The following is a 14,763-nucleotide window of genomic DNA, read 5'->3' as shown; positions in this document are numbered from 1 at the left end:
CAGTTCAGGTTTCCTTCTGTATCTTTTGGGAAGCAGGATTAAAGATGACCTTGTCTTCAAGGCAGTGGCGTGACAAGTAGGAAACATTGAGTTATTCCTTCCTTGTGTCACTGATTCACTGCCTGACTCTATTAATTCAAACCCACTCTACTAAGACAGTATTTTTGGCTTGGTAGGTCCAGTAGTATTCAAGAACACCATTTAACATCCTGGAGACTAGATTCTCAGCTGTGCCAGAACCATACCCCAGTGTATTTCAGGGTTAAGATGAAGGTGGCTTTACACTAATTAAATTTCCTTGGATATAGGGATGCGGCTGCTGATCAGCAGGGCCAGCAAGAGCTTTGAAGGCCCTCCTTGTGCTATTGTCCTCAATGGCAGCCAGCAGGACAAGCCATGTGGCTCCTGCATTGGCTGGAGCATTCCCTCCATGAACATGTAGCCAACACTACATCTGCACTGAGATGTTTCACAAATAGCCACATTCAGTACTTCAGAAACTCCCTCCCATGAGAAAACTCAATACCTCTGAAAGAAAGACAGACACAAGAAAGTTCCATTCTCACTCACTGCATATGCATACTCCTCCTGACAGAGCATTTGCTCACCAGTATTTTCCTTAATTCTTAGAACTTTTATTTGGGTCATGTCAGAAAGACCACGTTGGAGGACTGTTTCCACATGGGCTACCTACCTAGACATTCTGCAATTTTCCACATCACAGATAGGCATAGCAACCTTTTCACAAAGTTAGGATACCGGCATTATTTAGTGGTTTCAAACAGGTTCTCGTCCAGCAAGGAGGCTGCAATAGACCTTGGAGACAACGAGTTTTGTGACCATTATTCCCCTTAGCATCCAGTGAGTGGGAGACACAGCTCCATTGTAGGAAACAATGACACTGGAACACCATAAAATATCAGAACTATCCATTTTCAAATATAATTGAGGCATAAAACACCCAGCATGTAATCAGAATCCCTGATGAGAAAATTGCTTTTATACAGCATTTCTTATATACAACATAGTCTGCTGGACTTTTAGACACCAGAGCTTACTGATATGTTTATGTTCTTAAATTGCAATATATCTTAAAGCACTTTCTGAGTTTATCCTCCTCATAGGCTTTTGACAAAGCAAAATTAACCCTAGAAATAAGGGATAGGATTAACTGGCAATATCTCTTACTTCTCCTGCACTGCCTCCTCATAAATACTCCTAGTTTGTCTCTGACTTCAGTAAAAAGTCCAGTGATGAGGAGTCCACTGAGTGGCTCAGTTACCTCTTCAGGTCCTGAACCAACTTAATAATTGCAAAATGTTTTCTAATTTTCGGAAATCTAATTCCTCTTAAAATGACTTAATTTGCTTCTATTCTGTATTCTCATCCCCAAGGAAATGGGGAACTTTTCAATACCACCTTTTATCAAGGTAAACTTCTCTATATAGAAAGATTCATATCCCATCTCTTATTGTCCTCAACTTTTATTACATTGTCATATTTCTGGACTTCTTGTTTTACTGTTCTTTTCTTCACTCAGATTTGTCTAACTGCTAGCACGAGATGTGCTAGCAGTTAGGTTACAGGTCAGTTGAGGTGAGTAAAGCTGAATGACTGCTGGTGTTCTGCAGACAACATTCCTGTAACAGAGCTCAGAGACATTGCTTCCTCAATGGTATCACCTTACTGTATCATTCCATTCATAGTCCATCCTTTACCCCCAAATCCTTTTGTGCCCGGTCAGTATTTTCTCCATCACTTAACCACGAATACCTTATTTAACAAACGAAGAGGTGAGAAAATCCAAGTAAAGATAAACTTTTCAGCCAGGACTAAACAAGTAATGGCAGGTATGCCTGGTGTCTAACAAGGGTCCTTGGCTTTTAACATGGAGTCCACATCCAATATGCCTCTTTTTGAAGTAAACCCCCAAATGATCCTGAATTACGTTTAAATTAATCATATAAATTGTTCTCTGAAAGAAAGCAAATGTGCATGTACCTGTGTATACATTTTAGCAGAGAATAATAATAAGATACTGGAAAAAGTAAAGGCATTCTGTGGCAGCTATAGCATACACAAATTGCCATTTTTCCCAGACTTGCAAAGCTCTTTTATTCAAACAGAATTGAAGGTTTTATCAGAGTGAAACTGAATTTAAATTGCAGTAGCCAGCTCAAAGTGGCTTACATGTAAATGAGAACCTAAGAAATTGAAAGATTTCCTACTGTCTCTCCCTAGGTCAGAGTTTATTCCTCCTCCTTTTTTATCTCAGTTTTCAAATGAATATTGCAGTGCATTTGGAAGCAGGATTTTTCAGCAGTCTCTTTCTCTTTCAATATAAATCACATTTCTCCTTTTGTACTTACACAACAGAAGGGTAGGATTATCCCTGGGAAAACAAGGCAATGCATTCTTATTCAAAAATCTCTCAAAGTGAGAACAGCTTAGAGGATCACAGGTCCAAGATAATAGGAGAGGATGGAGATGCCTTAGATAAGGTTATCACACTCTGGTGTGGATTTTCCTGGTCAGAAATACCGATACAAAAGAAATTCTGTGTGCTAACACATACCCTAGCACTCCAAAGGGGTATAGGCACCACATATACTCCATAGCTTGATCTGTGCATATTTAATATACATAACTGGCATCTCTCAGATTTGCTGTGGAAGGAAGCCAGAAGGAAGGAAAGAGATAGAATCATAGAATCATAGAATCATAGAATCATCTAGGTTGGAAAAGACCTTTAAGATCATCCAGTCCAACCATTAACCTACACTACCAAGCCCACTCTAGACTAATCAAGGGTAGACCAGACTAAACCATATCCCGAAGTGCCACATCTACCCGTTTTTTAAACGCCTCCAGGGATGGGGACTCCACCACCTCTCTGGGCAGCCTGTTCCAATGCCTGACCACCCTTTCCGTAAAGAAATTTTTCCTAATTTCCAGTCGAAACCTCCCCTGGCGCAGCTTAAGCCCATTTCCTCTTGTCCTATCGCTAGCTACTTGGGAGAAGAGACCAACACCCACCTCACTACAACCTCCTTTCAGGTAGATAGAATCAAGAGTGAAAGGTTTAGCACTGACAAGGGGAGCACATGTTCCTGATCACACCGTAGCTGTGGCCTTGTGTTTGCTAGCACTTTTTTTCACCTTATTATTCATTCATATCTGAACGTACAGAATTCAGTTCCTCTACTGACATGGTATAAAACCAGAGGAGCTGCAGTTATGGCTTTGTGGAAGGGAGCACAGGACACTCTATGGGAAAGAACAAGGAAGGCATGGGGATGGCTGTAACTGGAACTCAGTGAAGAAAACCATATTGGTCTAAAAAGGTAAAAAGAGGTCTTGAGCTTCCTGCTTTATTAATTCAGAACATCAGCTGCATGTCTTGTAAAGCATGGGAGAGTACATGTCTTGTAAAGCACACATGAAAGCGGTTCTACTGGATCAGACCAATGGTTCCTCTGGCCCCAAATCCTTGTCGTGACAGTGGCCAGCAGCAGGTCCCTAACAAGGGGTTTGATACACAGCAGGCTGGCAAGGTTAAAATAGAAAACATACTAATTTGCCTCTGAAAACCAAATATTTCTTCTCATGTATATTGATTTGTTAACTTTAAAAATATGGTAGTCAATAGCTTAGAATCTTACATTTTCAACCAAATCCTGAATTTTGGCCCTCTAAAGATGTATTATGGGATATTATATAAATAATCCATATGTGTTTTTCAAATAGATTGTTATTGATCATATAGCATCATATTTATATTTATACTGCGTATATGAAAGATAACTGGCACCGCATGTGTTAATGCATGCACAGACATGTGCCACCCACTGTGTGTCTGCAACAGAAAAGTGGAAAAGTGATACCATCTTTCTATAAAGAAAAAGCACCGATAAAGAGATTTGCATATCACCTTTCCCTTAAAAATTAATCTTTACTGATGCAAGTTGGCTCAGCATGGGCAGAAAATAAGCAGTTACATCGGAAATAGTTGAAGCAGGAGGCTAACTGGCTGGCTTTGCCCTCTGTCCTCTGCTACAGATGGATCCTCCAGGAAGTTTCCAGAGCTGAGATTATCATGGTCTGGGAGCAAGGGATAGTTGCTTTTTATTGCCCCTGTGGTTGCTGCACTTAATTAAAAATAAGAACTGTGGCAGTGCAATCAGAATTTAAGACAAAACTTTCCTCTTTCTCAAGGAGTGATTCCACTTTCTTCTCTTTAGGAATCAATTCTCCAGTCATGGCATATTAATTATGATGGTCCACCTGTTTTATTGGTTTACCCATGTCAAAAGAAGAAAAAATATTTTGTACGGAAGAGCTTTAACAGCTCAATTTTTATACTAGTTTATTGGAATATCTTTACTCCTCCATCCTTTCCCCTGGCCTCCATCTCTGTCTGGTGTGCTAAATTTTTAGGTCCCTGTGGCAGAGGGGTTCTTCTACCATTTTCTTCCTCGTATTATCAAGACCATCCCAGAAATACATGGTCAGGGCATTGATGACAATGCAACCACGGGAGCTGATGTCCCCCTTGTCCTCCAGCCTCACCAAGATAGGCAAGCACTCTGAAGCAGGGTGACCATGGCAGCAGGGTAGAATTTACCCCAACATGCTGTTCAGTTGTTTCATGGAGCTCAGTACCTCCAACACCATGCACATCTTGACTGAATTCATACTGTCCACTGTAACTGTTATGGGAACACGCAGCCTGCTAACAGCAGCAGTTCCCAACCACCCCTCATGCTGCTTTGAGGGTGCTGGAAGTGGAGGATGCTCAGAACCTACCAGGGTGTGATGAAAAAAGTGACTCTTTTTATGTAAAATGCAATTGATACAGAGGCTTAGAATTCAGAGGAAAGAGTTTAAAATAAATCATGGCCAGGGGAAATAATATATCAAGTAATTATTAGAATTTAAAAATTTAAAATGTATTTAAGGATTCCAGCTCAATATCACCACTCTTTTGTGATGCTTCTGCTACATGTAGCCTATTAAATCAGCAGTTAGAGAATTACGTTTTTTCCTCCCCTGACCCTTGGCAGTCTATTCCTGCTGCAATGCATGAATTTGCCTTAACTCCTTTTAATTAGGTTGGTGAGTTAGAAACTGATCAGAATACCAGATATTTAGAAAACCTGATTTAGGAAAAGCTCTGACAAAAAATATTCTGATCTCTTCCTACAAAGTCTCACCTCAAAAAAACTCCTATTTATTAGACCATTCATTCATGGTTACCAGCTGTTCCCGAGGGTCAAAGGGACAAAGAACCAAGTGGGATGTCACATTGTTTGTCTTCGTACTATTCTGTTGATGTAGCTCTGTTACAATGTTTTTTTGCAGAACCCAGCTGTGAGGAAGATGTGTACAGCCCATGGAGATGTATGGGTCATTTTCTAGGGACAAGTGCTACCACAACTGTATGCAGTTTCTCTTTTCTGTGACGCAGACATAAATCCTCGCAACAAAATTTTTGCGACAGACTGGGAAGGAAGGGGGTGTGCGTGCATGTGTGTGTGTAGGTGTTTGTTGTGTATGTGTGTTTGCGTGTGTGTATTCCCCCTAATCAACTGTCCTTCTCTCCAGTTTAACAAGCTTGGGGATTGGATTTGGTTTCTTTTCTCCACAGGAGGGAGGTGGCACAGAGCCACTTTCCAATCTGCCCCCTGTTTCCCTTTGTTATCCCGCAAGGCCAGCTCCAGCAATTGTCTGTCTCACCTACTGGCACTGTCCTTCACAGCTCTTCAGTCAGCCCTCAGCCCAACACCATCCAGTCACCTTCTCTTCCCTCTCAATAGGTGTTTGATTGCCCTACCCTCCCTCCATCGACTTTTTTTTCCCTTTCAGTCAGGCTTGCCTTGTTCTTTAACATATGCTTCCTAACTTTCCCAGCTGTTGTTTTTCTTTCTCTTTTTCAGACATTTTCTCTCTCTTCTTTGATTCCCTTCTCAGCCCTATCCGGGACTGTCATTTTTGTATGTCATCCTTCTGTCATTCATATGGACTACAACAGTCTTCCCAAACTTCTATAATAAATGGTACTAAGTGATTAAGTTGCTGCCTCCAAGCAAATTAAAACATTTCAAGACAGAGCTCCTTTTTATCTTCTTTGTCCAACATTTAATTTGCACATCTGTTACTCCCCGAAATGAGTATTCTGCTTATGCTACACTTCCTTCCTCTACTACCCTGAATTCTGCTACCATTTCAGACTACCTCAGTAATGTAATAATGTAACATGAATTATTTTTTAATACAGTGTGCTTCTAGGCTGTGGTCTACAGTCAGGGCAATGCTTGAACCACAACCTCAGTCTGCATTATTGTAAGCTCTTCCAACACAGAAGCACTATCTCTTAACCAAACCCAAAGACTTGTTGTGTAAAAATCATTCTGGTGTTAAGGCTGGCTCTATTTCAGCCATAATCTCTCATAATAAACAGCTATGAGGCTGAGTTATTGCCACAGTTTGCCTGTGACTATAAATCAGTCTCAACAGATGTTTACTCCTTCATATTCTATTAAGCATCTGAGATTATCCTTGAAATATATTGGAATAATCAGCATTTGAGACATATTCATTTATACCAACAGGATCTGCTGATGATAATATCCTTGTAAATACACCACAACGAGCATTCTCAACAAGGACATCATTTTTTCTGTTGCGATCCTTTAAAATATTTATAGCTGTCGATTTACCTTTATGTCAGAGTATTTCCTTGCCCTTTAGTCTATCTCAATACACTTTCCTACAGAATGGTAAGTATCTGACATTTAAGGCTCCTTGGTTAATAAAAGAGAATTTATGGCTAGCAGCTGACTTGGGAATGTATGTTGTAAACAAAGCAGCAGTTTTTTCCATCTGACTGACTCACAGAATTTTTGGAGCTCTGTGACAGCTTCTAAGATGCAACAGTCCAGACATGAAGATAGAAATTAATTACCATTTTGCTGCAAAAGACAATGGGCAACCTTCTGCCCCCCTACCCCAAGACCCTATTCGCAGAGGATCATGATTGGAGATAGACCTCGTGCTGGCTCTCTACACAGAAATAAATTTTACTCTGGCTGAACAACCTTGAAGGAAATATCTTTACTTCAAAGATTAATGAACGCCTTCTGCTGACTTACTTGTTCACCCAAACCCCCCATCTCCCCATTGTGCAAGCAGGATATATTAGAAGGCAGTAGCAGACCTAGGAACAGCTGCAGTAGTTACTGAAGTCTTTCCTCAATCCAACAGCCGAAAAGGCACTCTTACCTGACTTCTTTAAAAGCTTCAGATTCACTAGAGGTGCATTAGAGCAGTGAGGGTGTAGGTTTGGTGAGACTGATAAAACGAAAAAGTGTGAGAAAGAGTATTTGTAATCCAGCACATGGCACATTTGTTTTTATGGGAAATCCTGGTTCAGGTCTCATCAAAACTGTACGTTTGTATGCACGCATGTATTTGTTTTACAAACTGAGATTTTTTTATGATGCAAGCTATTCCATCAGAAAAGTTCCTGACAAGATGGGTTTGACATCCTTACTTGTCTTTATCACTCCATGATTTCCATGTAAAAATAAGGTGCTTTGTAAGCAGTGGTATCTGTGAAGCCTTTGTGGATTTTGGGTGAGTTCACACCTTGTAGTCAGATTATTCTGCACCTCTGAGGACTGAGCTCTGATCTAAGTGAATGATGGCTTTCCCCTGCATTGATTCTCTAGCGTACAGTAATGTAGCTCAACATTTTTCCTCTCCCTCGGTGTGGAACTAATCTGATCTCTTTCTTTTCTATCCATCTGCTCATTTTCACTTATTCAATACCTCTGAAGTTTTCTGTTCTGTATCATATGTGATTGACATTAACTAACAGATCCAAAATATACCATGCAGGACATACCTAGAAAGAAAGTGATGACATCACCGCTAAGAAACCTGTCTAAAAACCAGAGCAAAATCAAACAGTGCAGCCCATGCTAAATGAATGAAAATCTGGCACCATGGTAGATCTCAGATAGTGATTTGGAGATAAGAATTATCATTCCTTGTGGTTTTTTCCTAGTCACCAAGGCGGTTTTGGTCAAAACAATAATCACCATCTTTTTCAACGATGTGGAAGCAAAAATAAAATTCTTGCCAGTGAACTTTGCAGATGTCACAAAACCGATGCAATGATAATTGATGAGGAGGACAGGTTTAGCTCTGCAGAAAAGCGTGAATCACATGCTAGACTGTGCCCACATTATGGATGAGAATGTATGACACATTTACCAGTGGTGTTTGTATTTTAGGAAACAGTGACTTGGAAGCAGATTTGAGCTGAACATGAGCTCAAAATGTGATAGAGTAGCTAAGAAAACAGTGACAATCTTGTATCTAAAAGGAGGGAACTACTGAGCAGAAGACAGGGTGTTACCACATGATGGTTTATTAGTGAAAGTTTATATTCAGTTCAGCTGTCTGCACATTAGCAACAACACTAAAATGATAAGAAAGGTCCAGAAAATACTGATGAAGAGTATTAGCAACCTGGAAAATCTTCCTAATTCTAAGGATAAAGAAGTTCAATCTATTTAAGCTTTGGTAGCATAAATATATTGCAACACATTAAACTAGTGCAATACCTTGCAGAACATTATCTTTGCTGTGCTGGCTGCTCACATGTTCTTTACCTTGTGGACAACACAAGGTTGTTTTGCCCTCAAGGAAAAGAGGGCCAGCTGTTTTATATTCACCATGGTTAAAAGTGAACACAAGAACCACTGCTGTAAAGTAGCTAATGTACTGTCTTCTTGTTGCCTGACAGTAACTTACCCTACAGTGCTGCATCCTCAGTGAATTCAAAAGTAGGCTAAAAGATGACATGGTCAGGACAAAAAAGTACAAACTTGGGAAGCTGTCATATTTTTGTGGTCCCTTTAAACTAACACAATCCAGCAACTGGAAGCTGAAGCTCGAAACATTGAGAGTGGAAATGAAAACCTAGTTTTCTAGAGATGTTAGATCTATCAATTACATTCTTGAAGCTAGAATTGCAAATGTTTCTAAAAGATCGTATAGAAGTTTTATCTTCAATACAGGGAATCCTTTCAGAATATCTGAGATCTGATTTGTCCAAGCAGTCACATTACACAAATAATCATATTTCCCTTTAAAAATCAATATATTTGTGATATCAGAAAGTTATGAGGCTGCTTCTCCCTCCTTGACATGTGATCCATACAGCCACCATACTGCCAGGAGTATAAATGGTAAGAATATCTGGACTAAAATACCAGTTTATGGATTATAGACATGCTGGCTTTAAATGATCTTTTATAAGCTATGATTTCTTTATAAATGACCCCTTATCATTATGACTTCATGATAAAGGAAGAGAAGACACAGCCAGTTGCAAATGAGATTAAAGTTAGTAAAGGCATGCTGAAGGCTGAGCTCTTACTCTTGCATATCAGCATCACAACAACATATGAATTGATTGCATTAACATTCAGCTGAAAGGTAAGCTTGTAAGCATCTTGCCATCACTGAAGACATGCCTATAGAAAGGTTGCCCAAGGTATACATTTGTAAGATATACACAATGCCTGTTTGTTTGGGGTTTTTTTTGTGACATATATATGAATACATACTTCTTCTGGTCAATAACCTGCTTCCCCTCTGCTTAACAGGACATTGCATTCATCATTTCCTGTTCCTTAACAGCGTTTGCTATTGTTGATTTGGACAGTAAAGAAGGAGGATGTCATCCCTCTATTTACTTACAGCCTAAATCCTGTCCCAAATCCTTGCAGCACTTGCAGTACTACAAAAGCCCATGGAAGTGACACTTCTTTTCATTTGAATCCATAGAGGAGTTGTGCTTCAGTGGCTGAAGAGAGGTAAAATTTTTAATTTCACTGAGGAATCTTAGGAAAGTATATTCTATCCTGTTAGTCTCAGCCTTTCTTCTTTGAAGGTTAAAATTACGTTTTCAGAAAAAAGGTATCTTGCATGCAGGATCACTTTGTGTTTTGCACACACACACATATACACATATGCATGGATGCATATTAAAGGACTTGCAGAAAATTTGAGCCAAAAACCTGACAAAGAATCAATGTTCTGTCAAAATCTCAGTGCAGGAGCCTTAGCCAGCAGCACTCTCAGCTTTCCCAGAGCAGGACCTGATGTACAGGGTTAATCACAAGGATTCATTTTGCTGAGGGATCAGAAACCCAAAGCTGACTCTACATAATACCTAAATCCCTTAGTGCAACCAGCAGAGCCACAGTGCTTCTGTCCTCTAAAGCTGATAATTTCTATTAATTCAAGATACCTGTTTGTTCATCCTTCATCTCAGGTCAATTGCCAAGGGAAGGCGTTTGTGGTTGGAAGAAAGGCAAGCTTACAGTTCAGAAAGACAAAAGATAAACTGCTGACCCCTTTTGTAGTCAATAGGACTTTTAGCACTGTCTTCAGTTCTGGATTTCACCAAATACTTTTGTATATGCAAAGTTACATTTCTATAACTTTTTCTATACATTTATTTATCAGATCTGTATATGCAAAGGAAAATTAGGAACACATCTGAATTCTGTCTTCAAATGGAGATGAAAGGTTTTCCCAGAAAACCACTAACATGAAAAATTGCAGACATAAGTGTATTATTCTCTAATAATTTCTATAACATAAATTCAAAGCTCCAATCTATTGACTCCTAAGGATGAGACACTTTCATGGACAACTTTAGACCATACCAAGACAAAAACCTACCTGGAACTCATCAGAATTTACGATACTCAAAACCTAAACCTGAATTTTGTTTTTTGGTCTGATTTTTGTCAAAAATCAGCAGAACACATGGCAATCCTACAGCTGACTACATTTCTCCATCTCATTGTGAAGGCAGGGAAAATGTCCTCTGATGAAGAGGACAATGTGTACATGATATTCCTGGACTAACCCCTTTTCTCTGTATCACTTCAAATAGGTAGTGAAAGCTGACCAATCACATTAACATTTATGGACATCATTTTATAATATGGCTGGGAGATATCTTTGTTCATACTATTCTGTAAAGAAATTACCTGAACAGAAAATACGTTTTGCATTAATCTCCCATTTATCAGACTAACAAGCATGCAGTAACCAGAGTGTGCAGAAATTACAATGCAGTTTGTGGAAATCTCATAACACAGTCTGTAATAAGTGAAATGGTTAAAACAAACAAAAAAAAAAGATCTGTTAAGAAGTCTGGAGACAGAATAAATATGGTCAGTTCCTTCTGCACCAGAAAAGCTATGAGAACCCCCATATGTTTTGAGACATTTGCTTTCTGTGAACATATTTGGCTAGTCTATGATATTACTGAAGCAATTATATAATGGGCATTAATGTATTTATAGCAGACAGACACTATCTAAAAACTGGAAATATTTATGGAAAAAAACCATGAGCTACTTATCTGACACACAGATATACCTTTATCTCTCAATGGTGTTATGTCTGAAGAATGAGAGGTGATGAGATCAGATGAAAGTTTTAGTGAAATTGACTCATAGTTACAAAATATTTTACTGAAAATGGCCTTGCTGCTTCAAGTATGGTCACAAATATTCTGTTACAAGTTGACTGTGAGTGCATGTAAAAAGATAAGGACACTATCTACATTTACCTACTCTGATCCCAGTTGGCTGCAAAAAGCAGAAGAATCTTCCTGCCACAGTGGTCGCGATTTTCCAGTACTCCTGGGAACCCATCTGTCAGAGCCCGTTTGATTCCTGGATCATCAGCCTTGAAGTTTTTGAACATATCCAGGTTTAACTGGCGGTACTGGAAGTACTGAGCCAACAGTCTGAAGGCCTCAGTTTGGTGAAACTTTCTGGCTCGGAGAAATCTCAAGATGAAGGCATCATCTGTACGTAAAAACCCAATGTCAGGCCTCGTGATGATCATGTCCCTGACTTGCTGGATATCCTGATGCAAAATGTCTGGGTTTTCATTCAGTTCCAGGCGAGCTTTCTCTATAGTCTCTGGACTAAGTCCAGCTTGTAAATGGGTCATCTCTGCAAAAACCTCTTTTCCAAATCCTTAACTTCAGATACTTTAGTAGGAGAAGTGCTGAGCCCATTCAATTGATGGTCTGCTGTGAGCGTGAGCCATTCAGAAGCTTTCTGCTATCAGGCTGATATTTAACAAATGAAACTGAAGGGTTTTTCTTATTCTTGCAGAAAGAGTAACAGGCAGTTCGCATGTAGTATAATCCATCCAAAGAAAAGTGTAGTTTATTCCATCACTTACTAAAAGAAAAATCAAATATATAAAAGACAGATTAAATATGCATATAAAGCTTACAAGAATACATTTCTGAACTTTATATAGCAATAAAATTGCTTTGTGTGCTTCATATGTAAGAGAATACCAGTCAAATATTTTCAGAATGGGTGTGTTTAAGATAAGGCAGACACTGACATCTTGAATGTATATATTCTAGCTTTCAGAAAGGCAATCTGATTAATTGGCAATTAATAATAAGCTGTATCAACTTACTATTAGAATACACTTTGCCAAGTTGTCTTATAGAAGTGTGGGAATTCCAGCATCCCATAACTTGTCATCCCAGGATCACAAAAGCAAAAATAATATTAATTTTTTCCACCGCTAACAGGAGCTACATTTCAGCTTCCTAAGTATGCAGATTTACACTTATCATAATAAGTATAATAACTGGTTGATTTGGTTTTATCATCCGTACTATCAGCTTGTAGCTTTCCTTGAATTAGCTCCTGAGCTGATTGTAAAATTGATTAAAAAAAAAAAACCACCAAAGCTTGACCAACATCAGGGATATTTTCTGCTTGGTAAAACCTCACTGAAAATATTTCCCATTGAGACTTAATACATCTTCATGGGAAACTTCCCATGAATAAAGTGTTTGATGAATCTATTGTGACAGGGTTCGTATTTTAGTTGAAGAGATGCATTTTATTCCAAATTATTTTTTTTTAGTGTCTTGTAGCTTTCCTGAATACTTAGTTCCAAATTTCATTTTCATTCCTGTACTTTACCTAGAATTTGTTTTTACAAGTGTTAGAAGAAAAGCTGCTTAAGCTGTTATGTATGAGCAAAACGGTACAGTGAATCTCTTACATTTCAGTGACATAATTAGCAAGAGGCTGTCATCGAAGTCTGTGTAGTTACACTTGTGTGAAATAAGATCAAGGTTAGTTCCAATGTGAAATGTGTGTGAAGAAAGATCAAGATCCATCCAATTTTTCAGCCATCACAAAAACAGACAAGCAAACAAAAAACCCCACTGCTTAACTGATATCTCTCTCTTTCTAATTTCTGAAAAAGAAAAATTGGTTAACAATTAAAAGGGAAACCCTCAGTGAAAGACATACTTTATTGTATTTGAAGAAAGCTGTTTGGAAAGTTATGAATTATTTATAGCAAAACAACCATTTCACTCAGCTACTCCCCTGGGTTCAGCATTCTTATATCAAACAAAGGGGACAGCAGCAGCCAGAGCATTTCTTCATCCAGGGGCTGCTCAAAGTTACATTGCAGGACCTGGAAGTCAATCAGCACAAGGGATGCCCAAGTTCCCTCTTTTGTGAGCTTGCATGTCATTGCAAAAAACTACATTTTTAGATGCCACAGCTGCAGCCCCGGGATGAGATCCCTAAATTTGAATACAGCAAGTTTCTGCATATTTGCTTAAAGGACATTTGTGGTGGGAGATAAGCTTTTCATTCAACAGCAATGTGCATTAGACCTGCCTGTGGGTGATACAAAGGAGAATTTGTTCAGCAGTCTCCTTCTGTATTCACTGTTCACTATGGCACACATAAACTAAAGTAACAGTTACTTGCTTTCCTCTTGCCTTTATTAGACCAAATTAGGAAAACTCTGATGGTATCAACCGAATTCCACTGATATAGGCCATGGGAAAATTGGGCCAATATTTTGTCCTTAAGTTCTCAAATTAATGGTGGCATTAGCTTTTTCTTGCATAAATCATGTTCTTAGTTACAATTGCCTCCATCAGCTAGTTAGGGGAGCTTAGTATGTTTAAGTGTGACACTGTCACTGGGGGAGTGTAGTGTAAGGATTGGTTATTTTCCTATTTTTAACAGCAAGTCGTACCCTAAGGAGGCTGGTTGTGCTCGAGGGTGATCAGCAGAGGTGTGGAAGCAAGGAGCTTATCTGGGGTCTGTGCCAGATCTGGCTCAGGGCTTAGTATGAATTTGAACACCTTTGGAGCTCCTGTGACTTAGAATTACAGAATCATAGAATCACAGAATGGTTTGGGTTGGAAGGGACCTTTAAAGATCATGTAGTCCAACCCCCTTGCCGTGGACAGGAACATCTTTCACTGGGTCAGGTTGCTCAAAGCCCCATCCAACCCGGCCTTCAACACTTCCAGGGATGGGGCATCCACTACTTCTCTAGACAATCTGTTTCAGTGTCTCACCACCCTCACCATAAAGAATTTCTTCTCTATATCCAATCTAAACCTACCTTCTTTCAGTTTAAAACCATTAGCCCTTGACCTATTACATCAGGTCCTAGTAAAAATCTCTCTCCCTCTTTCCTATAAGCCCCTTTTAAGTACTGCAATGCTGCAACAAGGTCTCCCCAGAGCCTTCTCTTCTCCAGGCTGAACAACACCAACTCTCTCAGCCTTTCTTCACAGGAGAGGTGTTCCAGCCCTCTGATTATTTTTGTGGCCCTCCTCTGGACCTGCTCTAACAGGTCCAAGGACTTGTGGCA

General features: G+C 39.3%; 1 protein-coding gene across 1 annotated transcript in view; it reads right to left on the bottom strand.

Annotated features, from left to right (window-relative positions):
* The window catches only part of CLVS1 (clavesin 1), a 101,982-nt gene extending 89,931 nt beyond the window's left edge, over positions 1-12,051 (bottom strand). The window contains exon 1 of the mRNA XM_075706039.1: positions 11,663-12,051. Coding sequence (XP_075562154.1) covers positions 11,663-12,051 — 389 coding nt within the window. The remainder of the gene's footprint in view (positions 1-11,662) is intronic.
* Between the last annotated feature and the right edge of the window lie 2,712 nt (positions 12,052-14,763).

This window comes from Pelecanus crispus, chromosome 2 (genome assembly GCF_030463565.1).
Source record: "Pelecanus crispus isolate bPelCri1 chromosome 2, bPelCri1.pri, whole genome shotgun sequence".
NCBI classification, from domain to species: Eukaryota; Metazoa; Chordata; class Aves; order Pelecaniformes; family Pelecanidae; genus Pelecanus; species Pelecanus crispus.
The sequence above is the reverse complement of the archived record's forward strand: the minus strand, read 5'-3'. Positions and strand labels throughout refer to the sequence as shown.